We start from the raw sequence: 13,416 nt of genomic DNA, 5'->3' as shown, positions 1-13,416 counted from the left end.
AACACCGGAATTCCCCAGGGTTCTGTACTGGGACCGATACTTTTTTCATTGTACGTTAATGACTTACCTAACATGGCTTTAAACTCTGACATAATAATGTACGCTGATAATACCGTCTTAATTTACACGGACCATTCATTGCATAACTTACAAAACACAATCAATCAAAAACTTACAGTTCTCCAGGAGTGGTTTAATTCTAACAAATTGACTTTAAATATAAATAAAACTAAGTATATAGTTTTTCGTTCCAATAAAAAAGATGTTAATACCGACAGCTTCCGAATTTGCACCGGAAATTCAATCCTGGAAGAAGTTAGTTCATTTCAATATCTGGGAGTAACAGATTCTCATCTTCATTGGCAACAGCACATTATAAATACATGTAAAAAGTTAACGTACGCTTGTTATGTCTTACTGAAGGCAAGACAATACTTTGACACTCCCACGATGAAACTTATATATTTTGCTATATTTCATAGTCATTTAACATATTGTATTGAGGCCTGGGGCGTAACTTATGACACTTACCTTTTGCCATTGATTAAATTACAGAAGAGAGCCCTCAGAATCTTGACATACTCCCACTATTCCCAACCGTCTCATATCATATTTCATCAACTTCACATTTTCACATTTCTGGAAATTAAACAATATAAGATTGCTTGCTTAATAAATAATATTTTAAAATCAAACAATCCACTGCCAGCGAACATCTTAATTAAGGGTACCCGATTAACAAGGGCGAACACATCTGGTCACTTTAACATACCACGGTCTCATAACGTATACGGCGACCGACTGATGCAATCATGCGGAACTAAAATCTGGAACACTTTACCATCTTCAGTCACCCAGTCAGGCAACTTTAACAGCGCTTTGAAGTACTATATTTTTTTAAATAGAACATGTCTCCCACCATCCTGAAACTCAATCGCATATTCTGTTATTGAATTCATAAAAATTCATTTCACTTTGAATACACTCGTGCTCCTCGTGTTTTTATTATATAATGTATAAATTACCGGATATAGTTGAACAAGTCACTTTCTACGTTTATTTTCTATTGTCTTTCTTTCTTTTTTTTCTTTTCCTTTTTTTTTTGTATTTCCAGTAATATTTCTTAAGACTGCTGCCTTCCTAATATGTTATTATTAAAATGGGCCCAAACTAGCTAAAAGGCTATGGGCCCAGATGGTTCTCAATAAATTGTACGATGCAACTCATGACAATAAACTCGATTGATTGATTGATGGATTGAAGTAAAGGTGCTTTCCTACGCGGATGATATCGCTGTTATTTGTGTTGATCGAGACAGCGTACATGAAGCGATAAATGTGGTTTCTTCCCTTTGCGCGCAAACTGGTAACGTAGTGAAATTTGATAAATGCGTTGGTTTCTGGCATGGCGACTCGTCAAGTAAGCCAGAAGTCTTCATAAATATTAGGTGGGCGACTTTACCCATGAAGTATCTTATCAGGACACCACAAAATATTGGAACGAAGACACCGAAAATGTTAGATTAAAGGCGGAAGGTTGGAAAGGTAGGGATTTATCCATATTCGCACATTCGACCATGTGTAACCTTTTTTTTTTAATATAAAAAATCTGGTACATATTGCAAGTGTTCTGTATGTCCTGTATGAATGGGCGAAAGCTGCATAGGGTGTTTGCCGTTTTTATTGGGTTTTCGACATGGGAGCGTTCTGCCCGAACGAATTTATTTAGGTCGGTACGAAGTGGTGGTTTGGGTTTGTCTCATTTGTTCATGCGTCACATTGTTTCACGCTTCATGTTTTTACGCGATCAGAGGGATGCTTTTTTGCGCACAGTTGTTCAACTTCGTCTGCAAAACGTTTTGTCTGAATTTATTGTTTCGTGATCCACTGGGACAGGGGCTGCAGTGCGAGGGTATTTGAGTGAAGTGTTACTCTCTTTTCAAATCTTGGACGTTTGTTTTTCTTTAGACTACCTCAGTACCGTGTCACGGGAAAATTTGTATCGAGATTTGGTTGAAGTTCTGCTGCCCGTGCCGCTTTATCGTTCCCTATACTGTGAAAGCCCTGGCATGGACGTTTTAAAAAGAGTGAAGAGGATGACGTTAAAACCTAAGGCTAAATCCTTTTTTTTTTTTTTGCTTCACTGTAGCGTCCTACCGGTAAAGCCATGGTAATAGGAAAAATGTATTTTTGTGCCATGGTGAACGGATTGTCTTTTTGCAAGCAGCTAGAAACGGTAGAACACGTGTTTATTTACTGCTGGGACGCTGTGTTTTTATGGGATATACCCAAGCGCACACTCAAAAAGAATGTCCCGATAACCGCGAAGGGTATATGGTTTTTACCAAGAGAGAATGCAAATGGTGTATCTTATGATATGATACTACTAATCGGCCTTCACAGTCTCTGGAAAACAAGAGTAGGCGTAAATCACGCTGATATAACAGTCCGCTAGGCGCGTGAATATTTTATTGAAAGTGTTGCCGGCATGCGTCAAGCCTTCTGGGCACAGCCCGAACCACCGGATTGATTGCCCATTCTTAATGGTTTGTTGTGTCTAAAATAATTTTAATGACGCCACGGCAGCCAAATTACGGCTGGCGTGTTTTTACCCCTCCTTTGTATATCTCCTATTGTACAAGTGTAAAAACAGGCGATACAGAAGAAAAAGCGTACGTGGCCGAATGGTTACCATGCTTGGCTGCTGCGCGGAAGATATAAGTCCAATTCCAGGCAGCGGATTTTTTTTTTTTTTTATTCTTTCTACTTAGCATTCTCGCAAGCAGTAAGTGAGCCTCTCCAGTCATGCTGGTTAAGATGGACGGAACGCTTAGGTTCTGCTTAGACTACCGGCAGCTGACTGCGGTGACGAAGAAAGACGTCAAACAACTCCCCCGCATCGATGACACGCTAGACCGGTTGCGCCACTTTCGATACTTTTCATTGATGGACCTGAAGAACGGCTACTGGCAGATCGAAGCAAACAAATGGGACCGAGAGAAGACAGCTTTCGTCACGCCACATGGACTCTACGATTTCAAGGTGATGCCCTTCGGACTATGCACGGCGCCAGCAGCTTTCCAGCGTGTCATGGACTCCGTACTGGCACGACTGAAGTGGCAGAGCTGTCTCGTCTACCTTGACGACGTCGTAGTGTTTTCGAGTGACTTTGACGACCACTTGCGCGCGACTGTGAGCTGTTCTCTAAACTATACGGACCGCCAAACGCACCATTAAGCCGTCAAAGTGCCGGTTGGCCTATGACGAACTGAAGTTCCTAGGCCAAGTGGTTAGTAACGAAGGCGTCCGCCCAGACCCCGAGAAGATTCGCCCCATCGCGGCATTACCAACACCCACAGACAAGAAGGCCGTGCGAAGATTCCTTGGAATTTGTGCCTACTGTCGGCGCTTCGTTCGAGATTTCGCAAGGACTTCCGCATTACTCACAAAACCCGAGAAAGACGCCGACAAGTTCAAATGGGGTAAGAGCAGCAGCACGTATTGGACGAGATGAATAAGCAACGACTCCTGACTCCTCTGTTCTTGGACACTTCGATCAAGATGCGGAAACCGAGATTAATACAGGCGTAAGTAACGCAGGACTTAGCGCGGCATGGTTCAAGTGCAAGACACCGAGCAAGTCAACGACCACGGAGGTCGGACACTGTCCAAAGAGGAGTGAAATTACTCCACGACTGAAAAGGAATTTCTTCCGATCGTCTGGGCAATCACGAAGTTTTGCCTAGACGACCAAGTGGTGGTCCGTTATCCCGGACCAGCACTCGCTCTGCTGGCTTGGGAAGCTAAAGGACCTTTCAGGCCGTTTCGCTCAATGGAGTCTCTGACTCTAAAAGTTCAACATGACAGTGGTCTACAAGTTAGGCCGCAAGCACAGTGTTGTGTATTTTACGAGAAACAGGGGGAAAGGAAGCACCAGACTGATGCACTGAAGTGTTTGATACGCTCCTCCACTGTACCTGCTCATTACGATGAAACGAAGCCTCTTCTCTTGTCTGTCGATGCGTCACCGTACTGTGTTGGTGCCGTGCTCGCCCAAAAAGATGAACTTGGCAGAGAGGCCCTGATATCTTTCTCATTGCAAACACTAAAACCCGCGGAAAAGAATTACTCCCAGCTCGACAAGGAAGGCTTGGCAGTAATTTACGGTGTCAGTCATTTTCACCAGTACATTGCAGGCAGACACGTGACGGTTTTAAGACATCACCAACCTCTGCTTGGCATCTTGGAGAAAAAAAAAAGCAAGTGCCCCAAGATCTGTACCCAGGATGACACCGATGGTGCCTTAAGCTAGCCACTTACGACTACACTTTAGTCTACAGACCAGGAAGACACCACCGAAATTCTGATGCACAACGCAGGTTGCCGCTTTCGGCACAAGTCGAAAAGCCCTGTCCCCCGGCAGACGTACTTATGTTGGCGTCACCTCCAAGTGTCAAACTATCATCAAGTAAATTTGTTAAAATGACCCGACAGGATCCACTCTTGTCCGGAGTGCTCACATCGATTTCAAGTGGAGAACTTCATAAAGTATCAAAGAAACAGTTTTCACCGTACTGCAGACTCGGCACAGAACTTTTAGTGCAACAAGGTTGACTCTTGAGCGGTTCCAAAGTGGTTATTCCCACAAAGGCGAGGAAAGATGTGCTTGACTTGGCGCATGCAGGTTATAGAGGCGTAGTAGCTATAAACGCACGTGCACGAGGTTACTTTTGGTGACCAGGTGTTGACAGCGACATTCAAAGACTGGCAAGAAGCCGCGAAACTTGTCGGCGACACCAGAAGGCACCAGCCAAGGCATCAATCCCCGAATGGATGCGCGCGACGACGCCTTGGCAGGCCATTCATGCGGACTTCGCTGGCCCCGTAGAGGGGAAGGTGCTGCCGATCGTTGTCGACGCGTAGAGCAGGTGGCTAGAAGCACGCTGCATGTGCAACATACAGTCAGTCACACTGATTGAGGAATTGCGGGAACTTTTTGCAACGTTTAAAGTCCCCGAAAAGAAAATGGACTATCATTTGTTTCACCCAAGGTGGAAGACTTCCTAAAAAAAATTGGTGTGACTCATATAACATTACGGCGTCCCCCGGACCGCTACGGTGACTTAATCTGTGGAGGAAGGGATGTTGTGTATAATACGAGCAACCTTTCGCCGCTTTGTGGAACTCCTACGGCGCCACTCGGGCGATCACGTAATGCCGCCGTCCCGCCGCCGCGGTATCCGGAGATCGGGTTACCTTAGCCGCCCGTGACGTGAGCAGGCTTCGCCATACGCATATCATGGGAATGAAAGCAGTTCATGCTCAGCAACCGACTGGAGTCGACGATACGGGCTGAGACGCCCAACATAACACACAGCGACGCCGATTGCCTCTTCAGAGCCCCTGTTGAGACATCTCCCGGTAGCAGCGTCGACGATAACGACGAGTGCTTCCTAGGCGCAGTTAACATCGACGACATGGCGCAACGTCAAAGAGACGACCCTGAGTTGCGCGCGCTAATCGAGCACCTCAAAGGACGAGGGGGTACTATCCCCCGTGTCTTCTCGAGAGCCCTGCCGAGCTTTGTTATTCGACAAGGTGTACATAACAAGGAGAACTTCGGAGACAAAAGTTCGCCATGGCTGCTCGTAATCCCTGCCGACCTTAGAGAGGAGATCTTCCAAGCCTGCCACGACAACCAAACGGCTGGGCAGCTTGGCTAGTGCAGGACGCTCACCAGGATTTGGGGAAAACACTACAGGCCAAGGCTACCGAAGACCGTTCATCTCTACACTCGATTATGCAACGAGTGTCTGCGGCGCAAGAAAACACCAACGAAGCCGTCAGGGCTTCTGCATCCGATTGCTTCCCCGTCCAGGCCGTTCCAGCAGATCGGGATGGATTTACTTGGCACTTTTCTGCCGTCGACATCGGAAAAACGCTGGATAAACGTCGCCACAGATTATCTCAAGCGACATGCCGAAACGAAAGCCCTTCCTTCAGGGACTGCTGTTAAAGCCGCCCAGTATTTCATAAAGTCTATTATCCTCCGGGACTGCGCCCCTAAAGTCCTCATTACGGACCGTGGATCATCGTTCATGGCTCAGCTGACGCAAGAAATTTTTTGTCTCAGTAGCACCAGCCACCATCGAACCACTGCGTACCATCCACAGACGAATTAACTAACGGAACGGCCAAATAAAACTATCGCCGACATGATCTCCATGTATGTTGACGTAGAGCACAAGGCGTGAGACGAGGTATTACCCTACGTCACGTTTGCTTATAACACGGCGGTGCAGGAGACCACAGGAGTAACACCGTTTCGTCTGGTAGATGGTCGAAAAGCAACGACCATGCTAGACGCGACGCGTCCCCGCGAACCAGCTGACAATGGGAGCCAAGACGCCCAGGTTGTTGCTCAACGAGCTGAAGAAGTTTTCCAGCTCACCCGACTCCGGATTCAAGATCAACAACGCGCCGACGCTACCCGGTAAGACCTTCGTCGGATCGACGTTCGCTACAAGCCCGGGCACCGTCTGTGGGTTTGGACCCCGATACGACGACGCTGTCTAAGCGAAAGACCCCTGAAAAGCTACTTCGGATCCTACAAAGTGCTTCGTCGACACGGGGATCTGAACTGCGAGGTGATGGCCGGCGGAACACGGACTTCATCACGCCGCACTCTACGACTGGATGTCGTCCACGTCGTGAACCTCCAGCCCTATTACGATCGATAGGACCATAGGCGTAGACTACAAGGAGGGGGGGGGGGGGGGGGGGGGGCATCGGGGCTTGTGCCCCCCCCCCCCTCCCCCCGGGCCCGGGATATGATCCTTACTTAGTCACTGTTCACGTGCCATGTAACCAGCTTCAAGTACTGGCATGTAATCAAAATAACGCCCACTTTTGCCGTTCTTGACAAAATACATGGGAAATGGAATGCCAGCGTGCTTTCGTTGGCTTCAATCTCCAGTTCTGGCGAGAAGGTAACGCGCAGCCCCCCCGGGAAAATGGAAAGTCTACGCCGCTGGATAGGACTGCGAGCCGCCTTTTTTATTGCGCTCGAAAGGATTGTATTTTACAAGTTTCAGCAGTTTGCTATTATTTTTGTTTGTTTCGCTGATTTGTTTCCCAGCATGTCGCATCAAGGCGATGCGCTTTTAAAAGGGGAGAGTAATTCCACGCGCGTCGCTGAGCGACCGCGTACCTGGCCCAAAGGTAACCGTGCTTAGCTGTCGCGCGGAAGAACTGGGTTGACCACAGGCAGTGGAATGTTCTTTTCTTCATTCTTTCTATTTGGCGTTCTTGAAAATTCGGGAACTTTTTGTCTGATCCTGTTACGAATTTTCTATGCGCCGAACATTCTAGGCCAAATGTTCTAGAGACCGACGTGGCTACAAAAGGTGCACCGGGTGGCAAGCCGCAGTCAGCCTCTCCCCAGCGTTCGCTCCTGCTGTCATGCCGCCATCGACGCCCGCGACGCTCTCTTGTTGTCTTCGGTTTCCTTTCTATTTCGGGCACAAGTTCGCCCCATTAAACGTTTAATTTTTTTTTTTTTTTTTTTTTTTCAGTTTTTGTCGCCTCATGAATTGTCATTCGTGACAATATAAACTATAAAGCCCTCGAGCCGATCTCGGTATTATGGTTTGGCCGTTTCTACGCATTTGTTCATTTTTGAACTTCGGGCACCCTGCCTGGCCGGGGAAATTTTAGAAGACATTTTAATGTAAAACTAAAGACAAAGTATAAAATGTAGACCCTCGAGCCTATCCTGGTGCTTTTGTAAATACTTGAAAATGTATCCTCTTTTAAAAATCTGGTCTCGAAGTGATGGTTCGGCTGTTTTTACGGTTTCGTTCATCGTTTGAAATTTGGGCTCACGCGCCTCGCCAGGGAACTTTCTGAGGACGACCCAGTCCACAACTAAACGCGTAATATGAAATGTAAAGCCTTCGAGCCCATCCCGATACTATGGCAAACACTTCAAAACATTTTATTTATTTATTTATTTTAGAAAGCCTGCTTCAGTGTAGGCATGGTTCGGCCGTTATACACAATCGTTCATCTTTTGAATTTTGGGCAAACGCGCCTCGCCAAATGCGGAATGCAAAATATTGAACCTTCGAGCCTATCTCGGTACTATTGAAATACTTAAAAATCGCTTCTATTTATGAAAACATGTGTCAAATTGCTTGATGGTTTGGCTGTTTTTACGCTTTCGTTCATTTTTCAAAATTTGGGTACCCGCGCCTTGCCAGAGAACTTTTCGAGGACAACCCGGTTCCCAACTAAAGGCGAATTATAAAATGTAGAAACCCTCAAACCAATCCTGGTACTATGGCAAATACTTCAAGCTGAATTAGTTTTGACAAAACCGGTCACGAAATGGGAATGGTTCGGCCGTTTCTACGTATTCGTTCAATTTTTGACTATTGGGCACAAGCGCCTCACAAGGGAACTTTTTGAGCAAATTTCAGTCCGTCACTAATGGCGGAATATAAAAAAAGCCCGAGAGCCCTCTTAATACTATGGCAAATACTTCAAATTTACTCCTTTTTGAGAAAATTGGTCTCAAATTTGGGATGATTCAGTTGTTTTTACGCATTTGTTAATCTTTTAAAATTCTGGGACGCGCGGTTCATCCAGCAGCTTTTTGAGATCGAACGAGAGCTGAAGTGGTTGTGAAATACAAAATTTAGGACGTTCGACGACAAGCTGTCAATTGCGATTGAAAATCCTCTAAAATGAGCCATTCTCAGAAAACTTGTCCTCAAGTGGACATGGTTCGGCTATTTTTAGGCATTCGTACATATTTCAAACCTGGGAACTCGCGCCTAGTCTTGGGACGTTTTTAGCTGGAAGGAGCTCTCAACTGACGACGAAACACAACATTTAGGTACGCCGACTACAAGTCGGTGCAGTTTCGAAATCTCAGGCTTCCGCCCTCTCTTCAAAGAATGGGAAATCAAGTCGATTTTTCGTTAACTTTAGCTCTGAGTTTAGGGCGATTGGGATAATTACATTAATCTAAACATTCTGTATATGATTCATTATTGCTTTTACATGTGAATTTAAAGTACAATAATCCTCTCATAATTTGGGTACTCATTGGAGTGCTCTCAGTCCTTACAATAAAAATCACTTTGTTATAACCACATAACATTCAAATTTAGCGACATTATCCCGAAAACGTTTTTATAATGCTAGATTATCGTAAAAATGTTTTTTTTTTAGTTTGCTAATATATTCATATCAGTAGCAAAATACTGGAAATGATTGTAAACGTATTAACGATTACAAATCCAGCTTATTCGACAAATTGGCATAATTAACTCAAGAAAAAAGAGTTAAAAAAAATGTACCCAGCTTATTATCGAACATTTTAGTTTACTGTAGTGGTATGGAAAATATTGTAAGTTCTATTTTTAAAGTGTGCTCGTATGAACGTTTCTGTTTCACAAAAGTTTTCGTGAGGTGCTTCCTAAATATATTTTTCTACAAACATAATGCACATTTTAGACATCACAAAATTTGCCATGATATTGGGGAGGAAGTTTAATAAATTTATAACATCATAACCACTTTTTAGAGCCATGAATGAAATGTAGACTAATTATCTTTGACACTATTTGTAGTGGCAGTAGATCAAAACGTTTATTCGACTGAAGAACCTGTCGTTTACCCGTTATCATCCTGAAAGTTTGGCACAATAATAGTGGTATATGATAGAATGGAGTAGTAGCATGAGAAATTGTTGAAAGCGTAATGTTTCGGTTTTCTGGTCATATTTGCATATTGGATACATGTGCTTCTATGGGTGCGCCGCCGTAACGCGCTAAGAGATTGCGCAAGCATACCATGGCACACATTTCGGGATTGTCAGAATGCGAGTGAGGATGAATTTTGCGCTCGTCCCGACATAACAACCCACTTGCTCTCTCGACAACCTTACTAAAATACTCATTTGGGGCACTCACCCTTGAAACGTGGACCGCAGGCTGCACCGAGACCAAGCTAAATGCAATAAGAGCTCCACCCTTTAGCCACGAGTTAAAACATGAAAGTCGCTTTATATGGCTACTACTAGAGTCAGTGAATATTCCCAGACTACCGAAACTCGCAGGCTCGAAGTACCAATATGGCGGCTCAATTTTTTTTTCTTTACTGTGGTCACCATGAGCCTTTAGAAAGCAAGTTTTCGCGTAAAAACGAATGAAAACAAAAACCTTTTGAAGGAACCTTTATTCAAGATTAGTACAACATAACAGGCGCGTAATATTTTTTTTAATCTTTAGTTTACAAGCTATTGCGGCACAGCTAATATTGTTTTTATGCAACGATGTCCCACCGGTGATTTCAGGTATCCCTGGCCTGGGCGCGTCCTAATTTTGCTAGTCATTCATGGTGCGTCCGCTTGGGAAAAAGAGTTGGCATCCCTAAGACCCTTTCCAAGGTAAATGTTTCGGCGCCAGAATGGCCGATTAAAGCCAAAATAGAAACAGTCACAGCGTACGCTCTCGAATGCGATACTCTCGAAACAGTACAAGCATGTTGAGTTAACCTGAGACTGGGGTAGAAAGGAAGCATCAAGAGGTAGGAGAGACAGAAAATAGACAGGACGACATCTCGAAACAAGCAGCCGTGCGGTTCCCCAAGTGGCCGCTGCGGGAGAAATGACGTCGTTACGGTCGCCGTTAGCTCGGTACCCGAGTACGGACCGGTACCACTTTTTGAGAGCAGGGTCAATGGCAGTTTCCAAACTGAGTTGTTCCAGTAACGTTGGATCTAGGTCACGTTCGCCGACACGCGGAGTCGGAGACCCCTGAGATAAAGATAACGCCTGTTTACACTTTCGCGTGACCCCACTTTAATAGTCCTTCATATTTTTTATTCTACTCGTTATTATATTTCTGCGCCTTAGTTGGCCCGGCCAGTAGCTGTGCAGCGGTGTTCGGTAATATACTGTCATGTTTTGAGCTATAGAGAGGGAACAGTGCATAGGCCCTGTATGTCGGTGGTGTTCAGCGACGTCGGGGCGACTAATGGTCACGTGGTCACGTGGGTTGGCAAAACTATGTCACGTGATCACGTGACCACGTCATCTCACGTGACCATGTCGCGGTCCAGAACACGACGACGGGGACTACATTCGATTCCTAGTAAAGTGCAGCATGATTTTTCTTTGTTTCATTTTTGTGTAACGGTAGCTGGTATTGCCGAGAAAGATTTTTTTTAAAGTTAGCCGAAGCATTTTGAAGAAAATATTTCGGGTTAGTAGCAGCTTTCTAATGTTTCTGGCAGCTTAGTAAACGCATAGAGTCACTTAATAAAGCTACGCCTTTCAGAGTACCGAAACTCCTAAACTACGCGTCTGAAGCGCGTCAGGTGCCGCCATCTTGGGTCCGCGCGCAGATGGAGGAGTGACTGTAGCTGAGCCAAGCCGAGCTGTAGCCGTGGCCGCCTGCGGCGGCTGCCACGGCCGCAGATGTGGCAGCGAATTAAAGTCGTGTTGTTCGTATTTCGAGGTAACACGAAAAACGCGCGTGCTGAGCGAAGACTTCAGCGTGCGCGCGCATTACACAACAAACAGAAGCAGGCAGAGGGTCTCTGGACCCAAGATGGTGGCGTTGAAAAAACGCGATGATGATGATAGCGACTCACGTGACTGCCGCTGTCTAATGATGCCTCAGCCAACCAGAATATTGTTGGATAGAGCGACTGTATTGTCGCAGAAATGCCAAAGAAAAGGAATGCGGTACTCAGAAAGCATAGCTTATTTAGTGACTCTAGAAACGTAGTACGTAGCTTCCCATGTTTCCATTTCTTGCTTCATGAGTGTTTTTTTTTTCTTTCTTAATGGTTAATACAGCATCTCATTGGCTGTGATAGTAAGATGATGGGGACTTTCAACGCCTTGTCTTTTAACATATCTGCGACTTTATTGTTTCTTCTTCGTATAATTTAATTATCGTTCTTCGACTGGGCGGACGATATGGCTTTTTTAACAACTCTTCGAGGCGCCTCAAACCCCTTCTGCGTTTTTAGACTTTGGTGTGTATATCAGAAATATTACACCAAAATATAATTCTAGCATATGAGGGAACCTTAGCCTCGTGTAATAGTTCTCATGTACATCTACATCAGTGGTGCTCAAATGGGTGTCCGTGGACATTTTGGGGTTCGCGGAGGCATTCTAGGAATCCGCAAAGCCCTGTCTCACCAGCAAACCACGGCAAGAAAAGTTGTATTTCTTTAAGATTGAAATGAAACGTTCCCATTTTCGGGTAAGTTGCATTGTGCGTGTGTTAATGAAAGTACACTTCACTCTAGCCATTAATTATATGCATTTCTTAAATTATTATCATAATGAGCCTATCCCGTTCCATCCCTTCAACACGAACGGGGTCCTCCATCATCTCCGCCGATCCACAAAATGTTCGCCAAACATAAATGGTTCAGAGCCACTCCTCTACATGATACGCAGTTAGAAACAATATCTAACCATGTATTTTATCACACAGATATTTGTTTCGAAGGTTTACCTATAGCCCTCCAAGGCAGCAACTTGCTCTGCACGGAAGGTCCAGTCGATGGCATCTTCGCTTCTGTTCAGCCACTTCTCGAGCTCTACTCTGTTGTTCTCGACCAAGTCGCTCAGCACAATGTCGTTGAATCGACTGGACGACATGAAAGAGTACCAGGCCATCGGACCAGCGTCCACTTCCAACAAAGTTTCTCCCTTAGCCAGATCTGTGGAGAGCAAACGGCAAATTAGTGCGCCTTATTGGGACCAGTCATACTACAAATTTCTAGAATAATGCTTTAAATATCAGGACTAAATTCGTAGCCTTCGTTATTTATGCTTAGTATTTCTTTACCTTCGTACACCACTCCCCCGTTAGACATTAAACACTTCGTGGGATTCAAAGAGACTAGATGAAAAAGTTCTCGGTGGCCGAGTATGTCAACTCATCGCAGCTTGGATCACGTGCACCAAACGTGGGCGCTGCACAACCGAGAGATCCTGGGTTCAACACCCGCCTCTTCACGTTCCTATCTATGTAAGCACCGTGCTGGCGTACGATCGTGTGTAACTACTGCATGATGCACGTTACACACACCAGGCTGGCAGTTATACTGCAGATTCAAACTTTCCCATCTACTGCAGAGACACAGACGACCTTTGGGGCTAACTCCGAGCTATCTAAACATTCCCGCCACGTATTTGTAGAAAAATGTTTTGCCCATGAGGCTTTAGCGACAGCATCGTCCGCAAAAAGCATTTGTTGGCTCCGGACTCTATCTTTTTTTCTGCGTTCGAACGGATTGTTAACTATTCCGACTCACCTGCACTCTTTTCGACTTGTGTACGGCGCGTGGTTTCATCTCCGTCTCGCGACATCCGATTTGACAA

General features: G+C 45.3%; 1 protein-coding gene across 1 annotated transcript in view; it reads right to left on the bottom strand.

The window, feature by feature from the left end:
* Positions 1-13,416, bottom strand: part of LOC115324180 (indolethylamine N-methyltransferase-like) — a 98,048-nt gene that overhangs the window by 67,015 nt on the left and 17,617 nt on the right. The window contains exon 3 of the mRNA XM_042291462.1: positions 12,545-12,752. Within this exon, the coding sequence (XP_042147396.1) occupies positions 12,545-12,752 (208 nt within the window). The remainder of the gene's footprint in view (positions 1-12,544; positions 12,753-13,416) is intronic.

This window comes from Ixodes scapularis, unplaced genomic scaffold (assembly GCF_016920785.2).
Source record: "Ixodes scapularis isolate PalLabHiFi unplaced genomic scaffold, ASM1692078v2 PGA_scaffold2__306_contigs__length_199485367, whole genome shotgun sequence".
NCBI classification, from domain to species: Eukaryota; Metazoa; Arthropoda; class Arachnida; order Ixodida; family Ixodidae; genus Ixodes; species Ixodes scapularis.
This window is presented reverse-complemented; position numbering and strand designations above follow the sequence as displayed.